This window comes from Balaenoptera physalus, assembly GCF_965194825.1.
Source record: "Balaenoptera physalus genome assembly, chromosome: 1".
Taxonomy (NCBI): domain Eukaryota; kingdom Metazoa; phylum Chordata; class Mammalia; order Artiodactyla; family Balaenopteridae; genus Balaenoptera; species Balaenoptera physalus.
In genome coordinates this window covers 47,376,460-47,394,712 of record NC_138882.1, presented here as the reverse complement: position 1 = coordinate 47,394,712, position 18,253 = coordinate 47,376,460, and the positions used below count along the sequence as shown (strand labels likewise).

At 36.6% G+C, this 18,253-nt stretch overlaps 1 protein-coding gene across 2 annotated transcripts in view; it reads left to right on the top strand.

Annotated features, from left to right (window-relative positions):
• The window catches only part of TSEN15 (tRNA splicing endonuclease subunit 15), a 30,541-nt gene extending 14,833 nt beyond the window's left edge, over positions 1-15,708 (top strand). The window contains exons 4-5 of one of the 2 annotated variants that reach the window (XM_082473680.1): positions 14,583-14,724; positions 15,267-15,708. In XM_082473680.1, the coding sequence (XP_082329806.1) occupies positions 14,583-14,724; positions 15,267-15,287 (163 nt within the window). In that variant the 3' untranslated portion in view covers positions 15,288-15,708. Of the gene's footprint in view, positions 1-14,582; positions 14,773-15,266 lie in introns of those variants that run through there. The other variant, XM_082473679.1, reaches the window with a different exon arrangement.
• The last annotated feature ends 2,545 nt before the right edge of the window (positions 15,709-18,253 follow it).

Below are 18,253 nucleotides of genomic sequence, written 5' to 3'. Positions count from 1 at the left end.
AGCATGTTTTGGTTTGGGGGGAAAGGATAAAAAAGTAAATTGCATATTACTCCAGCATTTTCTAGTTTGCTCATTCATTTACTAGGCATCTATTGTGTGCTGGACTCAAGGGATCCAAAACATCACAAGATGCTCACAGTCTTCAACTGAGACGGACAGCCGTTTATAGCCATCGTGATGAATGTAATGAGAGACGTGTACGAGGCACTGAGGGGGATTGCAGAGGGAGGAGATAGAACCTCGGCTGGTGGTACAGGAGGTGCAGGAGGCTGAGAAAGCTTCCTGCAGGACGAGCTGTGTGCAATATGTGTAGGCATTCCATGTGGAATGGAGTTGGGAATGGATGTTCCTGACAGAAGTAATAACATGAGCAAGGTATTGAGGTCTGAGAGAGCATGGAAACTGCAAATGGTTCCTTAAAACGGAATATTAGTAACGGCAGAGATGGGAATGGGAGAAGGAGGAGGGAGGGCAGGAAGGAAAGACAGAGATAGAAAATATGAAAAAAGTACCCCTTCTCCTGGTAAGCAGTAGATCAGGAGAGGCTGAAGGGGTTAGGGAATTCAAAGATAAGAGAAAGCTAAGTCAAGTGTTTTGCCACTTTGGGAGATGCTGGTATATCCTGAAAAAAGAAAAGGTAGGAAAATTATTTGAATCAGAGTATTAGGAATTGTAATGCTTGTTTCCATTTTCTCTAAAGATACCAATTAAAATATGCAAATCTGCGAGGATATAGGAAATGACCAGCAGTTAGTGCAAAAGCAAATTTTAGGGATTTGAGGAGATTAAGTAACTCTCTCCATCTCTTGCTGTTTCACAAGCTTCCTTTGTTGAACCTTTTCAAGTTTCTGGCCTCAAAAGGTTAAAATGTTCTAGGGCTTAGGCCTCTGAGCTTTTCTCTTCTTAGATAGCTTCATCTGGTTCCATGGTTTTAAATATCATCGATATACTGATGACTTGCAAATTTATGTCTCTTCCTCTGCCTCTTCTATGAATCTAAGACTCATATTTAACTGTCTACTTGACATCTCCACTGAGATCTAAATGGCATCTCAAATTGCCATGTCCAAAAAGAACTCTTTCTGTTTTGTAAATAAGTTCATTTGTACCATTTTTTTTTTAGATTCTGCATATGAGCCATATCATATGATATTTGTCTTTTTCTGTCTGACTTACTTCACTCAGTATGACAATCTCTAGGTCCATCCATGTTGCTGCAAATGGCATTATTTCATTATTTTTAATGGCTGAGTGATATTCCACTGTATGTATGTACCACATCTTCTTCATCTATTCACCTGTCCATGGACATTTAGGTTGCTTCCATGTCCTGGCTATTATAAACAGTGCTGCAATGAACATTGGGGTGCATGTATCCTTTCAGACCATCTTTTTCTCCGGATATATGCCCAGTAGTGGGATTGCAGGATCATATGGTAGCTCTGTTATTAGTTTTTTAAGAAACCTCTATAGTGTTCTCCACAGTGGCTGTACCAATTTACATTCCCACCAACAGTGTTGGAGGGTTCCCTTCTCTTCACACCTTCTCCAGCATTTATTGTTTGTAGATTTTTTGTTGATGGCCATTCTGACTGGTGTGAGGTGATATCTCATTGTAGTTTTGATTTGCATTTGTCTAATAATTAGTGATGTTGGACATCTTTTCATGTGCCTCTTGGCCATCTGTATGTCTTCTTTGGAGAAATGTCTATTTAGGTCTTCTGCCCATTTTTTGATTGGGTTGTTTGTTTTTATGATATTAAGCCACATGAGCTGCTTGTAAATTTTGGAGACTAATCCCTTGTCGGTCGCATCATTTGCAAATATTTTCTCCCATTCTGTGGGTTATCTTTTCATTTTGTTTATGGTTTCCTTTGCTGTGCAAAAACTTTTGAGTTTAGAGAATGAACTGATGGTTACCAGGGGGGGATGGGTCGGGAAGGAGCAATAGTTAGGGAGTTTGGGATTGACATGTACACACTGCTGCATTTAAAATGGATAACCCACAAGGATCTACTGTATAGCACAGGGAACTCTGCTCAATATTTTTCTTATTTTAAAAAAATTTTTGTTTTATATTGGAGTATAGTTGATTGACAATGTTGTGTTAGTTTCAGGTGTACAGCAAAGTGATTCAGTTATACATATACATGTATCTTTTCTTTTTCAAATTATTTTCCCGTTGAACTCTGCTCAATATTATATAACAACCTAAATGGGAAAATAATTTGAAAAAGAATAGATACATGTTAAAAAAAAAAAAAAAAGAATTCTGTATTTATCCCCTAAACGGCTCCTACTTTCAGTAAATGGCAACTCTGTTCATTCTGAGGCTCAGGCCAAAAACCTTGGAGGCAGTTATCTCTCTCTATCTATCTATCTATACTTTATTTTTTAGAACAATTTTAGATTTACAGAAAAATTGAGCAGATAGTACAGAGCTTTTGCATATAAGCTTCAGTCCAGCACAGTGTTTATTAGTTGTTACTATTGTCTTGTCTTAGTATGGTACATTTGTTACAAATAATGAACCAATATTGATATATTATTGTTAAGTAAAGTCCGTAGTTTATATTAGGATTCACTCTTTTTATTGTACAATTCTATTGATTTTAACGAGTGCATAATGTCATGTATCCACCATTACACACAGAATAGATTCCCCGCCCTAAAAATCCCCTGTGCTCCATATATTCATCCCTTTGCCCCGACCCTGAACTGCTGGCAGCCACTGAACTTTTAACTTTCTCTGTAGTTTTGCGTTTTCCAGAATGGTATATTTGAAATCATACAGTATGTAGCCTTTTCAGATTGGCTTCTTTCACTTAGCAGTACACATCCTCGCTACCATGGTACTGTTAGTTTTTTGAATTTTAGCTATTCTAATTCATGCATAGTAGTGTCTCATTTTTTTTTTTTTTTAATTTGCAGTTTCCTAATGACCTACGATGTTGAGAATTTTTTCATATGGTTATGTGCCATCTGTGTATCTTCTTTGATGACATATCTGTTTGGATCCTTTGCCTATTTTTTACTTGGGCTGTTTGTTTTCTTTTTGTTGAATTTTGAGAATTCTTTATGTACTTTGGATACAAGTCCTTTATCAGATATGTGTTTGGCAAATATTTCCTCCCAGTCTGTGGCTTCTCTTTTCATTCTTTTAATAGAGTCTTTTGGGGAAGAGAAGGTTTTAATTTTAATAGAGTGCAGCTTAATTATTTCTCTTACAGATCATGCTTTTGGTGTTGTATCTAAAGGCTCATCATCAAACCCAAAGTCATCTAGATTTTTTTCCTATGTTGTCATCTAAAAGTTTTATGATTCTGTGTTTTACATTTAGTTCTATGTTCCATTTTGAGTTTAATTTTTGTGAAAGATATAAGATGTGTGTCTAGATTCATTTTTTTGCATGTTAATGTCAGTTGTCCAGCACCATTTGTTGACAAGACAGTTTCTCCATTGAGTTGCTTTTGCTCCTTTGTCAAAGATCAGTTGACTGTATTTATGTGGGTCAGTTCTGGGCCCTCTATTCTAATTCATTAACCTATTTGTCCATTCCTTCACCAGTACCACATGGTCTTAATTACTATAGCTTTATAGTAAGTCTTGAAGACAGGTAATGTCAGTCCTCTCACTTTGTTCTTTTTGGTATTGTGTTGGCTATTTTAGGTCTTTTGCCTTTTCATATAAACTTTAGAATCAATTTGTCAGTATCTACAAAATAACTTTCTAGGGTTTTGGTTGGGATTTTGCTTAATTTATAGATCACAATGGGAAGAATTGGCATGTTAACAGTATTGAGCCTTCCTCTCCAGGAATATGGACTATTTCTCCATTTATTTAGATCTCCTGTGATTTCTTTCATCAGAGTTTTATGGTTTTCCTTATACAGATCCTGTACATATTTTTGTTAGGTTTATACCTAAGTACTTCCCTTTTTTGATGCTAATGTAAATGGTATTATGTTTTTCATTTGAAATTCCAATTGTTCATTGCTGGTATGTAGGAAAACAATTGACTTTCATATATTAACCTTGCTATGTCTCTTATTGGTTTTAGCCCACCCAGTTCTCAGACATCCAAATTAATTTGTTAACAAATTCTGTCAGTTCTCCCTTAAAAGTATATCCAAAATCTGACCATTTCTCACCGCTTCTGCAATCACTCTGGTGTAAGCTACTATCATCTCACCCTCTGTACTATCGCATCCTGAGAAGTGGGCTTCCTTTAATAACACTTACAGCATTTGTCACTACTCAATATACTATATATTGGTTATTTTTTTGTTTGTTTGTTTTTTGTTTACTCTCTTCTTCCCCCACTTCCTCCACGGAAGCAGGAACTTTGTTCTATTCGTTGCTATTTCCCCTGTACCTAGCCTGGTACCTGGTATTTGGGGTTAAAGATGTATTTGTCGTATGAGTGAACTCACTCAGACTACTCAGTTCCTGCAACAGAGACTTGCTAAATAATATCTTAAAGAACATAAGGTTGCTACAAGCAACCTTCCAAGAGTTTCTAAAAAATTAGAATGTCTGCAAAGTTCATCACTATTTCCCACACTTTACACTGTAACTCTAACTGGTATGCATCGGAGGAGAGAACAATCACAGATCTGGAGAATCACTCTGCCAATGCTATGAACAGTCTCCTTACCTTTTAGTTAAATTCGTTTTCATCCATATCTTCCCCTCCTCAACACGCCCACCCCCACTTCAACCCTGACTTTTCCTTAGTGCCTTGGAAAAAGGACTTGTATAATGGTGCAGTAAAGGGTTAATAGAACTGAGTTCCTTCTTTAGAACATTTTTAAGGTTATGAAATCTAATTCTGAAATGCTACATATTTTTTGAAGGATGCTCCATTATTATTTCCCTGTAATCAAAAATATTCCTCTCTCCAAAAGTGTATTCTTTATTACTAATTCATTAAATGATCATTATTTTATATGAGGCCTGAAGTCTAATAACTAGTAAAACGATTTGTCATTTGGCTTCCCTGCATATCAGGACGTGTGTCCTCATACTACCTCTGTTGGAAATCTGTTTCTGGTGAAACCCCCAATTCTGGCAGCTTCTTTCAACTGACATAGCATTTTTTTCTTACCCTCAGAAAAAAGCTTGCAGTTTATTTTAGAATGGCTTCCCACTGGGGTGAATAGCCACACAGGCACTTAATTGTTCAGTAAACCCCCCTGGGCTTTTAGCTGCCTTGATTTTTTAGGAGGAAGGCATTGGCATGATTCCTAAGGAGGTGGTCTGTTATTCTTGAAACTTTCTTCAGGATTGAGCCTGTGGATGAATAAGGCACCGTGGGCACCAGTTTAATTTTGCATTGTGTTTTAGAGTTGCATTATTGCGTGTCGTTTCAATATATCATAATGAGGCAGATCAGGGAGGTAATGTCTTTTATTGATGAAGCTACACTGTGTATCAGTTTGGCTACATTGAAGAGGACAGGAGGAGATACTGCTTTCTGTGGACTGAAATTAATAATAATTTGAACCCATGATGTATTCTAGTTTGACAACATTGAGGTTAAAATTAATGCTGTCTTCAACTTTCTTGCCCTCTGTGCAAATCTCCAGAGATTACTTAGTCTCTATTGTAGGATTGTTACCAAAAAAAATGAATGCTAAGGTTTATGGAAAGCATTTGAATAGCTTGGAGAAAGGGCAGTAGCCAAATAATGTTCCCTATGTGTTTGTCTCAGGCACATTCTCAAGTTAGCTTTGTTAAACTTTGGGAGCCACTCTGTTTTCAGTACGCTGAGCTCCTCTCTGAACAATTACGAGAAAGAAAAACCTGTTATAAACATCAAATTCTGTTACTGTTGATCAACAACTATGATTATTAATGATTTATCTCTTTCTTTAGATGGGATTTTTTCCCTTGAAATATAATGAACTCAGAACCTGAAATTTTTATTATTAATACATAGGTTATGTTTTACATATGTGGATTACTATCATATATGAACCATAAAGGGTTTTATTATCTAAATTATTATTTTAGATTTGTGGGATGAAACATCTCTACAATATTTTTGCAAAGAACTGAGCTTTTAAAAAATATGCATATAAGGAAACTTTGTTCTGTGGTTTCTAAATTAAGATTTCAAACTGTAAGCTCGTTAGAGGTTAAGTGAGACTGTAGTATTTTAGTGATGCTTCAGTGTCCTCAGCATCTTTACAGTCATGTGTGATTTTTAAAATAGAACTTTGGAACCTGTTGTTGTTATATTGAGATTGTGCAATCTGTTGACTTAAAGGCAAAGTAAACATTTTTAGGAGTTTATTAGTATCCCATAAAGGAAACAAACAGGACAGATCTCAAATGGGCAAAGATGATGGCATTACTTTAAACATATGTTAAAAATTGACTAGAAGAGATCCTGAACAAGAATCTTTGTAAGACTTCCCAAGTGTGCTTTGGGTAACAGAGGCAGATAAACTATTTTACTCTGTTATTACTGCGAAGATTCATTGGTAATTTTCCTCCACACGCTACCAAGTAGGATAAACAGAGCTCTGAGACGGGAACTTCCATTTCATTTTGACAGTGATTTCCCTCAACTCCGAAAACAATACCCCCTTTACAACTCTGAGCTAATTTTCAAATGTTAGCATTTCCCACATGGGTGTTTTGAGTAAGTCTGAAAATGTTTTGCTATTTATATCAAAGAACTCTGGAAACAAATATGAATGAGATGGAAATTTCTATCCTAAATTTTAGTATATGGTCTAGAGTTCCCACACAGTTTACATTAGGAAAACAACCATGAACACGCACACATGTATGTATGTACATTTCTGATTTAAACCATGTCATATCTTGAGAAAAAGAAAATACGTAAAAGTTGTCTTAATAGGTTTTATTTCCCTTTCTGTCTGTGTCCCGTCTTCGTCATACTCTGCCAGTTAGGGATATTTAAAGAAACTTATTTTTAAGTCATGTGTATTACAGTGGCTTCAGAGTGTTACTTTCCATCGGTGCTGTGTAATAAGGTTTCTGATTAATATTTATGGTTGCTTTATCTCTTTCTAAAGTAAACCTCTGATATGAAAAGTAATCTAGCTAATTGTCATACAATTCAACATAGGTGGAAATTATTTTTTAAGGGGAAGGTAGTGGTTACACTACCTTTGCAAGAATGCAAATCTGGTATAGATAATACCAGATTATACCAGATATATAGATTATATAATAATCTATATAATACCAGATATATAGATTATATAATATAGATTATATAATAATCCCAGATATATATATAGATATATATAGATATATATCTATATCTATATATCTATACCAGATATATATATATATAATAATACCAGATATATAGATTATATAATATAGATTATATAATAATCTATATAATACCAGATATATAAATTATATAATAATACTGTATTCAGTGACTACTTGACAGTTTGCAAAGCTTTTCCTGTATGCCACCTCATTGAGTCTTAAAATAATCCTATTTGTAGACATAGAGGTATACTATCTTCAGATTACAGCACCATTTGTTAAAAAGACTTTCTCCATTGAATTGCCTTTGTAGATTTGTCAAAAATCAACTGATCACACTTATAGCATATTAAGAAGTAATACTTATGACAATATTAACACAAAGGATGGGGCTATATTGAAGCAAGGAAATGATGTCAGAGACTAACTTGAAGAAATGAATAGTACCAGAAATATTAAATATGTAGGTTAATATATTTTTTATCCTTTTTCCTCTTAACTTTTTAAAAAGACATAAGATTGTATAAAGCAATAACATAACACTGTATTGAGTTTATAATATATAGGCATAATATATATGACAATAATAGCACAAAGGAGGAAGAAAGGAATGAAAGTTATACTGGAGTTTCTATATTTGTTTTAGAATTGAATTAGTATTAATCTGAGGTAAATTGTGATAAATTAAGATACATTATAGTGATCTCTAGAACCACCACTAAGAAACTCGAAAAAGTACAGTTGACCTTTGAACAATGCAGGGGTTAGAGGTGCCAATCCTCTGCACAGTTGAAAATCCAAGTGTAACTTTACAGTTGACCCTCTGTATCCGCAGTTCTGCATCCGCAGTTTTAACCAAACAGGGATCATGTAGCACTATAGTACATATTTATTGAAAAAGAATCCACGTATAATTGGACCTGCATAGTTCAAATCTGTGTTGTTCAGGGGTCAACACAAATTAAAATTAAAATGGTACACTAGAAAACATCAATTTATTACAAAAGAAGGTGGTAAAGGAGGAACAGAGGAACAAAAAAGACATGTGATATATAGAAAACAAACAGCAAAATGGCACATATAAATCCAACAATATCAGTATTAATTTTAAATGTGAATGGATTAAATACTCCAATCAAAGGACAGAAATTATAAGACTGGATATAAAAACAAGATCCAACTACATGCTGTCTGTAAAAGAGACACTTTACATTCAGAGACAACAATTTTGGAAAAGTCTCAGCTGTTTCTTCTATACTGCTATAGTCTGAATGTATCCCCTATGTTTCATATGTTGAAATCCTAAGCCCTGAAAATGATAGAATTAGGAGGTGGGACCTTTGGAGGTGCTTAAGCCATGATGGTGGAGCCCTCATAAATGGAATGAGTGCCTTAAAAAAAGACCTCACATTTCAGATAGCTCTGAGAAACTGCTCCAAAGAGGTAGGGGGGAAGGTCAGTATATATGTGATTTTGGTGAAGGGGGAGTACTTGCAATTAAGCACATATTTTTTGCAGAAGGTTTCTGCTAGTCACGAGGAGCAGACGTCACCATGAAGGATTTTAGTGCTTTTCTAGATATGAGGAGATACAAGAATTGGGCTCATAAAATCAGCTCCTGAAAGTATCTAATTATCGGAAGACCTGTTCTGCTAGTTTTTCCCAGAGCACAGAGTGCCTCATTTCTGCTCTCCACACTGAACTCCTTTCAGGGGGTGTGGAAAGTCAGCAGCTGCAGTAGCACATGATTTAATCCTTGTAGAGGTGGATGGCAAGTGCTAATGGCAAGTGCCAATTTGTAGTTGACAGTGCCCACAGCCTAATCCCAGAAATCTGTGAATATGTTATGGCAAAAGAGATTTTGCAGATGAGATTAAGTTAAGGATCTTGTGATTGGGAGATTTCCCTGGATTATCCGGGTGGGCCTTATTAAAAAAAAAGAGAGAGAGACCTTACAGACATCCCTTGCCCCTTTTACCATGTGAGGACACAGTAAGAAGGTGCTGGCTGTGAACCACGAAGAGGACCTCCTCCAGAATGAGACCATTCTGGTGCCTTGATCTGGGACTTCCCAGCCTCCAGAACGCTGAGAAATAAATATCTGTTGTTTATAAGCTGCCTGGTCTGTGGTATTTTGTTATAGCAGCCTGAACGGACTAAGACACACACCATTCTCTCCTTATTTTCCTCTGTAATTCTATTTACACATATGTTAAACTGATATTGCATCAAAGGCCTCTGATATTTTATTTATTTATTTATTTATTTTATTTTTTTAAATTAATTTATTTTTTATTTTTTTAATTTATTTATTTTGGCTGTGTTGGGTCTTCGTTTCTGTGCGAGGGCTTTCTCTAGTTGCGGCAAGCGGGGGCCACTCTTCATCGCGGTGCGCGGGCCTCTCACCATCGCGGCCTCCCCCGTTGCAGAGCACAGGCTCCAGACGCGCAGGCTCAGCAGTTGTGGCTCACAGGCCCGGCTGCTCTGAGGCATGTGGGATCTTTCCCAGACCAGGGCTTGAACCCGTGTCCCCCGCACTAGCAGGCAGACTCTCAACCACTGTGCCACCAGGGAAGCCCTCTGATGTTTTATTTAAAGAAATAAAAATTTCTCTTTGTACTTCAATTAAGTTTCTTGTGACCTATTTTCAGGTTCACTAAATCCTTTCTTCTTCTGTGTCTAATCTACCATTAAGCCTAGTCAATACTTTGAAAATACATTTTTAAATTCTAGAATGTTCATTTTCTTTAGAATTTTCATTTTTTTGCTTATATTTTTCATCTTGTCACCCATTTTGTCTGTTATTTTCCTCAATACTATAACATTTATTATAGTTATTTTAGAGTCTTTACTAATTCCAACATCTGTTTTTCAACAGCCTTAGTTTTCTGACAGTCATCTTGTATTGACTTTTTGCTCTTGATTATTAGATATATTTTCCTGCTTCTTCGCATAGCTTAGAGTTTTTCACTGGATGCTGGACATTGTGTATGAAAAAGAGACTGATGTTGATAGACGGATGTCGATTCTACTCCCCGCCTCCAAAGAGCTCATCCTTTCCTCTATCTGGCAGGTAGAGTTAGTGTCTAATTTAGTCAATCAAATCAGAAGTCAAGAGGAATCATGGCAGAATTGCAGCTTTAGTTATCTCAGTTCTCTTCTTGGTTTCAAATGTCTTCAGAATGGGATCAGCCCTCTCTCTCCAGCAGGGCTTAGTGATTAGGGCTTTCTTGCCATTTTCCAGTCCCTTCCCCAGCTTCTCATGCTGTTGCTTAAACACAGCAAAAGTCCCATGAGTGAGAGTTGGTGAACTGGAGAGATTGGTGTCTTTTAAGATTCCATTCCACCACGCCAGTTCATGTGCCATTTTTACAAGTCGTGCTGTTTTCTCCTGATCCCAATGAAGTTGCTTGCGTATGACTGGCTTACTCCTCCAACCACTGTGGCCAGACTTAGCAGTTGCCCTCAGGGATGGAAGTGGCTGTGTCTTGGTCTCTACTTTACCCTGGAAGGGCTCATTGCTCATTGGAATTTAGTTCCTTTAAACTTCTTTGTGTTTACCTCTCTTTTATGGCATTAAAGAAAAATGGCATATTGTTAAGCAAATCAGGTGTTTTCTCTTTATTATCATAGGAATGGTGGTCTTTTGAGATCTTTTATATCCTCATTAGAAGTGGAACCTCCTTCTGTGCTGACTTTTGAATAAATAATATTGAAACAAAAAAAGGAACACTGCCTTGGTGATCATATCTTACCATTTTTATTCTTAACCTTTTTTTAAAAATAAATAAATTTATTTATTTATTTTTATTTTTGGCTGCATTGGGTCTTCGTTGCTGTGTGCGGGCTTTCTCTAGTTGCGGCGAGCGGGGGCTACTCTTTGTTGCGGTGCGTAGGCTTCTCATTGCGGTGGCTTCTCTTGTTGCAGAGCACGGGCTCTAGGAGTGCAGGCTTCAGTAGTTGTGTCATGCGGGCTCAGTAGTTGTGGCTCGAGGGCTCTAGAGCACAGGCTCAGTAGTTGTGGCACACGGGCTTAGTTGCTCCGCGGCATGTGGGATCTTCCCAGACCAGGGCTCGAACCTATGTCCCCAGCATTGGCAGGTGGATTCTTAACCACTGTGCCACCAGGGAAGCCCGCTTAACCTTTTTTTTTTTTTTTTTTTTTAACATAAATTTTTTTTAATTTTTATTTTATTATTTATTTATTTATTTATGGCTGTGTTGGGTCTTCGTTTCTGTGTGAGGGCTTTCTCCAGTTGCGGCGAGCGGGGACCACTCTTCATCGCGATGCGCGAGCCTCTCACTGTCGTGGCCTCTCTTGTTGCGGAGCACAGGCTCCAGACGCGCAGGCTCAGTAGCTGTGGCTCACGGGCCCAGTTGCTCCGCGGCATGTGGGATCTTCCCAGACCAGGGCTCGAACCCGTGTCCCCTGCATTGGCAGGCAGATTCTCAACCACTGCGCCACCAGGGAAGCCCCCCTTAACCTTTTTCGTAATGTAGAGTAGGGGTCAGCAAACCTTTTCTTAAAGGGCTAAATAGTAAATATGTTGGGCTTTGCGGACAGAGTGGCAAAATCGAGGCTATTATGTAGGTACTTATATGACCATTCAAAATGTACCATTTAAAGATGTAGTAAAGATTATTCTTAGCTCATGAGCCATAGAAAACAGGTGACCATAGTTTGCCAAACCCTGGTATAGAGACAAATGATAAAACAATTTGACTGTTTTGATGAACAAAAAGCAAGCAAGTATCAGATACTTTTAAGAAATTAAATTCTAAGGAGTTCTTTGGTACACCATCTACCACTGTCATCTACAATAATAAGTACCAAAAATGATAATCCTGAGCTGTCAAGACAAGTTTAACTTTTATTTAGTGTAATTGAATTGCATAATAAATTTTAGAAAAATGTTTATCAGAAATATTTTAAAGTTTATATGCCTGAAGAGTTAGTTATAGCCATATGGAAACCTTCATTCAAAAAGCCTCATTCCTGGACTTCCCTGGTGGTCCAGTGGGTACGACTTCGCCCTCCCAATGCAGGGGGCCCGGGTTTGATCCCTGGTCGGGGAACTAGATCCCACATGCGTGCTGCAACTCAGAGTCCACATGCCGCAACTAAAGTTCCTGCATGCCGCAACTAAGATCCGGCACAGACAAAATAAATGAAGTAAATAAATAAATAAATATTATAAGAAAAAAAAAAAGCCGCATTCATTCTACCCAAGTATTCTACTACATATTGAGCATTAACAATTTTTTTTCCAGAAATCTTTTTTTCTTTTTTTAATTAATTAATTTTTGGCTGTGTTGGGTCTTCGTTTCTGTGCGAGGGCTTTCTCTAGTTGCAGCAAGTGGGGGCCACTCTTCATCGCGGTGCGCGGGCCTCTCACTGTCGCGGCCTCTCTTGTTGCGGAGCACAGGCTCCAGACGCGCAGGCTCAGTAGTTGTGGCTCACGGGCCTAGTTGCTCCGCGGCATGTGGGATCTTCCCCAACCAGGGCTCGAACCCGTGTCCCCTGCATTGACAAGCAGATTCTCAACCACTGCGCCACCAGGGAAGCCCAACAATTTTTTTAAAAAAGCTTTGACCCTCAAAATGGGTACAATCCAGTGGAAAACAGACCCTTAGATGTAAATATAAATACAAGGTAGTGATTGCAGTAATGTAGGTTTGCACAAGGTGCCTCTGTAAGGTTGGGGAAAGGTGGCAGGGAAGACTTCAGAGAGAAGATGATGCTTTGCTGACTCTTGAATTAAGATTTTGTCAGGTAAACATTTTATTTATCCAGTATTACGAGTATTACCATATTGTTGAATTGACTCTTTCAAGGTCATTTTAGAAATGGTTTGACTATGAGGAAGCAAACTTTAGAAACTCATTCTCTCCTTATCTGATTACATACCTGTGAAATTTAAATGATAGTAGGTAAGCAGCTTTTTGTGACTGTTTTAAGAAACCAGTTATCACTCTAACATATGCAGTGACTAAATGATAGTTTAGGAAGAACAATTTAATTTCAGCTTTTCTAGAAGTTTATTGCTGTTTTAAATCACTTTTAAAATCTTGTCTCCACCACAGGTTTTTAAAAAAGCATTATAATTACTATAGGAAGAATATTTCAAAGCAGAGACTTTTCTTTTTAGATACTTTATAGATTCAGCAGCTAGTAGGATGGGTGAAGAATCACAAGAATTTTTACTTAGGGTTGGGAGTAGAATTTAAGGGGACAAATCAGACTTTTGTTAAAGAGAATATAGTGTTGAGTTATTTATGTATTCAGTTGTAGCATGTTAATATGCTAGTAAATCTTTTTCCAATTCCTGGAAAATTGGTTAGCTTCATGAAAAAACAACTGATCATTTTTTATTTGCCTTTTTAAGAAAGCTCCTCTGGAGGTTATATTTTACTGAATTATTGAATACAGGTTTTATTGAGTAGGTAATAAGGATTTTTAGTTTGTGGTAAACAAAAGCTAATAGTGCTTTGAAGACCTAGATATTGGATTTAGTAGATTATTTTCCACAGCAAGCAAACTGAAATCCTTTATAACATTGATGTTTGATATATAATTTTACAAAAGAGTATTTTCTCTCTATATTTTTCTTTTAGCTTTTATTAAGTAACAGAATACATATTGAGAGCCACAAAAATATCTATATTCATATCTAATAATTCTGATAACTGGAAAGACCCAACAGAATTATTTAAAAAGAAACAACTACCTGCAGAAAGATGATTATTACAGCTTATCTTTATTAGCACCCTCCTCCTCACAAAAAACCTGAAAGAACTTTACAGCAATAGGGGAATGATTGGATAAATTAGGAGGCAATAGAATATGATATAGCCATATAAAGGTTGTAATTATTAACACCAGTAGAAACATGGGGAAATGCTTATTATAGTCTATTTTAAAAAAAACAAACCTGAATACCAAATTGTTCCACTGTAAGATACCAAGTTGGAAAATTGGAAAAATGAGTATCCGGGATCTTTAGCTAATTTAGATGCACTAAATATTGTTAGTGTCCCATTCTGTTGGTTCCTAAATGCAGTTTTGATTCTCTCAGGTATGATGATCAGGAGAGATGGGTGAATACAAAAGAGAAGGACTGAAAGTCAGTAGATAGCTCTTATTTGCAAGATTTTCTGTATAAGAAGACAACTTTAAATGTTTATATTTGAGCCTTCGTACATTTCCTGAGTCCGCATTATGGATACAATGTTATTGCCTACCTCTTCTCCAAGATTTTACAGTATTTGATCTTATTATTAATTGAGTGATTGTGAATGCTAAATGTGTTGTGACTTTATTTTCAGGATAAGGGAGATCTTGAAGGCATCTCGAAAATTGCAAGGTGATCCAGATTTGCCGATGTCTTTTACTTTGGCCATAGTGGAGTCTGACTCCACAATAGTCTATTACAAACTTACTGATGGATTTATGCTGCCAGATCCTCAGGTCAGTTTTGGGGCAACTATCAGTAAACATTGAAAAAAGAAGAAAGTTATGTCATGATTTTAAGTGTGAATCAATCCATTCACAGAACCATCACTTCTTTTGCAATATGAACATTCAAGAAAAAAAATGACTTGGTTTTTCATACCTCAGAAATGGCTATGTTCTGTTCAAAGTAACATGTTCCTAGCTGTTTTCACAAAAATAATTTGACTTCCCTACTCTACAGAGAATTTCATAGTTTCCCAGAGTACTTCATCAAGTCATGATGCATTTAATGATTTGATGAGTAACTGGGCTGGAATGTAAAGGCTTATAATAGTTTTAAGAACACTTAAACCCTTCTTTAAGGAAATGTTAAGTTGGTTGACATTTTGACGGGAACAATTTAATAAATAAATGTGTTTTATATGATCTCTTTACATACATTGTTGGCATAATTGGGATAATCACATTACATATCTTCCTAGTTTTGCTTTTAAATTACATTATCTATTGGGGAAAAGGTCCATCCTTATCTTTTTTTTTTTTTTTTTATGTTGCAGAATATTTCCCTTAGAAGATGACACCTATACTTCCCGATGCTTGCTTTATTCACACAAGATTGGATTGAGACCCATCAGCCTGATTCATCTTTTATATCAGAGACAGTCAGGGTTGACTTAGCTGGTCCCATTCCATAAGTTTTCTTTTTGAAGAATAAAACTTTCCCAGATAGAAGAATTTATTTTATTCAAAAATATAGGGTAGTTGCTCTAGAACTTTCTCATCTGGAGACAGTTTAATTATAGTTGTATACAAGTTTATGCCTAGGGTGTGTTCAGAAGGGTAGAACATTGTTGAGACTGCCACCTCTTTCCCTTACTCAACACTCTCAGTGCCTTTTGGTCACTACAGCTAGCCTGGAATGGCATTTCAGGTACACCTTGACACCTGGAGAGTTTACTTTAGTCTGCTTTTTCATCCCCAATAGAAAGTATTCTTTCAGTTGGTTTTTTCATGTTGCAATTACTGTTACTTCCCTCTTTGGTTGACTTTAAATCAAAACTAAAAATATGCTCATCCAGAGTGTAAAATTACATGTCTGGATTAATAGGGACCAGAGAATTGCTACCTACAAGAGTACTGGGTCTTTTTTTTCCATTCTTATTACCACCACCTGTACTGTATCATAGCTAGAATATTACAAGAGAGATAGTGTTAACCTTAAAAACATCTTTCTTAAGTAAACCCAGTTTTTCCACTTTTGTTAATACCTCCCAATTAAGTTGCCTAAAGTATAAACAATTATATGCACAAAGATGTTTCAAGTGACATTTTGAGGCATATAATAATCCAAATTATAAATGACTTAAAAGTTTAAGGCAAGGGTCAGCAAAATTTTTCTGGAAAGGGTCAGAAAGGAAATATTTTAGGCTTTTCAGGTCATATAGGCTTTCTCACAACTTCTCAGCTCTGCTGTTTGTAGGACAAAAATAACCATAAACAGTATCTAAAGGAATGGATATGGCTGTATTCCAATAAAACTTATTTGCAAATACAGGGCCATAGTTTGCCAACCACTGGTCTGGGGAGATAGTCAATGAACATATATAGCTAATGAATGGTGTGTTATGTACCTATTAAAAATTAGTAATGAATATACTGAAAAACATGAGAAAATATTTAGTAACAAAAAGCAAGATACAAAAGTATATGAATGTGTATGACTATGGCTATAAATAACACACCAAGTATATAATAAAAAGATGACAAAATAAATTACTAACTGGTTATAATAGGATGGCAGGGCGGGAAATGGATGACTTTGTCTTTCTTCAATATTTTAGTTTTTCTCTATTTGTATTACTTTTATAATAAAAATGTTTTAAAATAAACAAGTGTCCTGAGATCTATATTAGTTACCTATTGTTGCATACTAATATTACCACAAACTTAGCAACTTAAAATAGCACACATTTAATATCTCAAATTTGGGTCCTTTGTAAGGTTGCAGTCAAGGTGTTGGCCAGGGCTGCAGTGTCATCTGAGGCTTCACTGGGGAAGGACCTGCTTTTTCACTCATGTGGTTGATAGCAGCTTTCTGTTCTCTGTGGGTGCTTGTACTGAGGACTTCAGCTTAGTGGGCTATTGGTAGGAGACCACCCTCTTTGCCACATGAGCCTTGCCATCACAGCTGGTTGTTTCCTCAAAGCCAGTGAGGGAGAGAGAGTCAGCAAGATGGACCTCCTAATATCGTGTAACATAGTCATGTACATCCTGTCGCCTTTGCCATATTCTGTTGGTTAGGAGCAAGTCACGGCTAATTACGCTGCAAAACAACAATAACAAGAATGGAAAAATGAGCAAAAGTAGGAAAATTACAAAATTGTATGAAGCATCATTCGTGATCTATAGTAGTTCCTGAACTCCTTTCCTTTGATATTTTTTGAATTTTACTTTTCTTCTTGATGGAAGGTCTTGGCAACTCCTTCAGACTCCCTCTGCTTCCCCAGAAGGCCTGAAGATGCACCAATTCAGAGCAATATGGGTTTGTGTAACCCTAGGCAGCAATTTACAGATCTAAGGATCCTAAAACAGTTTATGATCAGTTCTTAGCGTCTCTGCCATTTGATTCCTTTTGAGGCCTTTCATTACAGTGCTAGAAAAACAGTCTGCATTTTCAGAAAGAAATGTAAGGCTTAATGAATGTTAGATTTGTGTGTCAGATCTGGTGACCAGTGGGCCTCTATGTAACTACAAGACCAGAAGTGTCTTGATTGTGAAAGGAGCTTTCTTACAGAAATCTTTAAAACTAGGTCTTAATCTCACTGTATGTCCTGGGATGTCTACTCTTTTTCAGAATGTTCCCTGTGTACTTGACCGAAGTTGTTCTGTCCAAAGCCAGCCAGATACCTGCTAGTGTGAGTAATGGTCCAGAACAGTTTGGGAATGGAGACGACCCAGCTCTGTCAGTCTCATTTTAGTGAAAAATAGGTAAAGTGATTTCTTTTGTGTGATCAAGTAACTTTGTAATTGCATTTACATTTGTCTTTCTTGTTAGACTATGGGCTCCTTAAGAACAGAACAAAGAACTGTGTCTTTAAAAAACTTTTTTAATTGAAGTATAGTTGATCTGCAGTATTATATTTTATCAGTAGTTTCAGGTGTACAACATAGTGATTCAATATTTTTATAGATTATACTCCATTTAAAGTTATTACAGCATAATGGCTATATTTTCTTGTGCTGTACATGTATCCTTGTTGCATATTTATTTTACATATTTATTTTATTAATCCCCTACCCCTGTTTTGCCCCTCCCTCCTTCCCTCTCCCCACTGGTAACCACTAGTCTGTTCTCTGTATCTCTGAGTCTGTTTCTGTTTTGTTACATTCACTAGTTCATTTTATTTTTTAGATTCCACATATAAGTCATAACAAACCATGTCTTTTTTTATACATCTGTGTATCCCACCACCTTCCACAAACTGGCATATACAAAGTGCTCAGTAAATATTTGGTGAATGAATGAATGCTGATTGTAGACTTG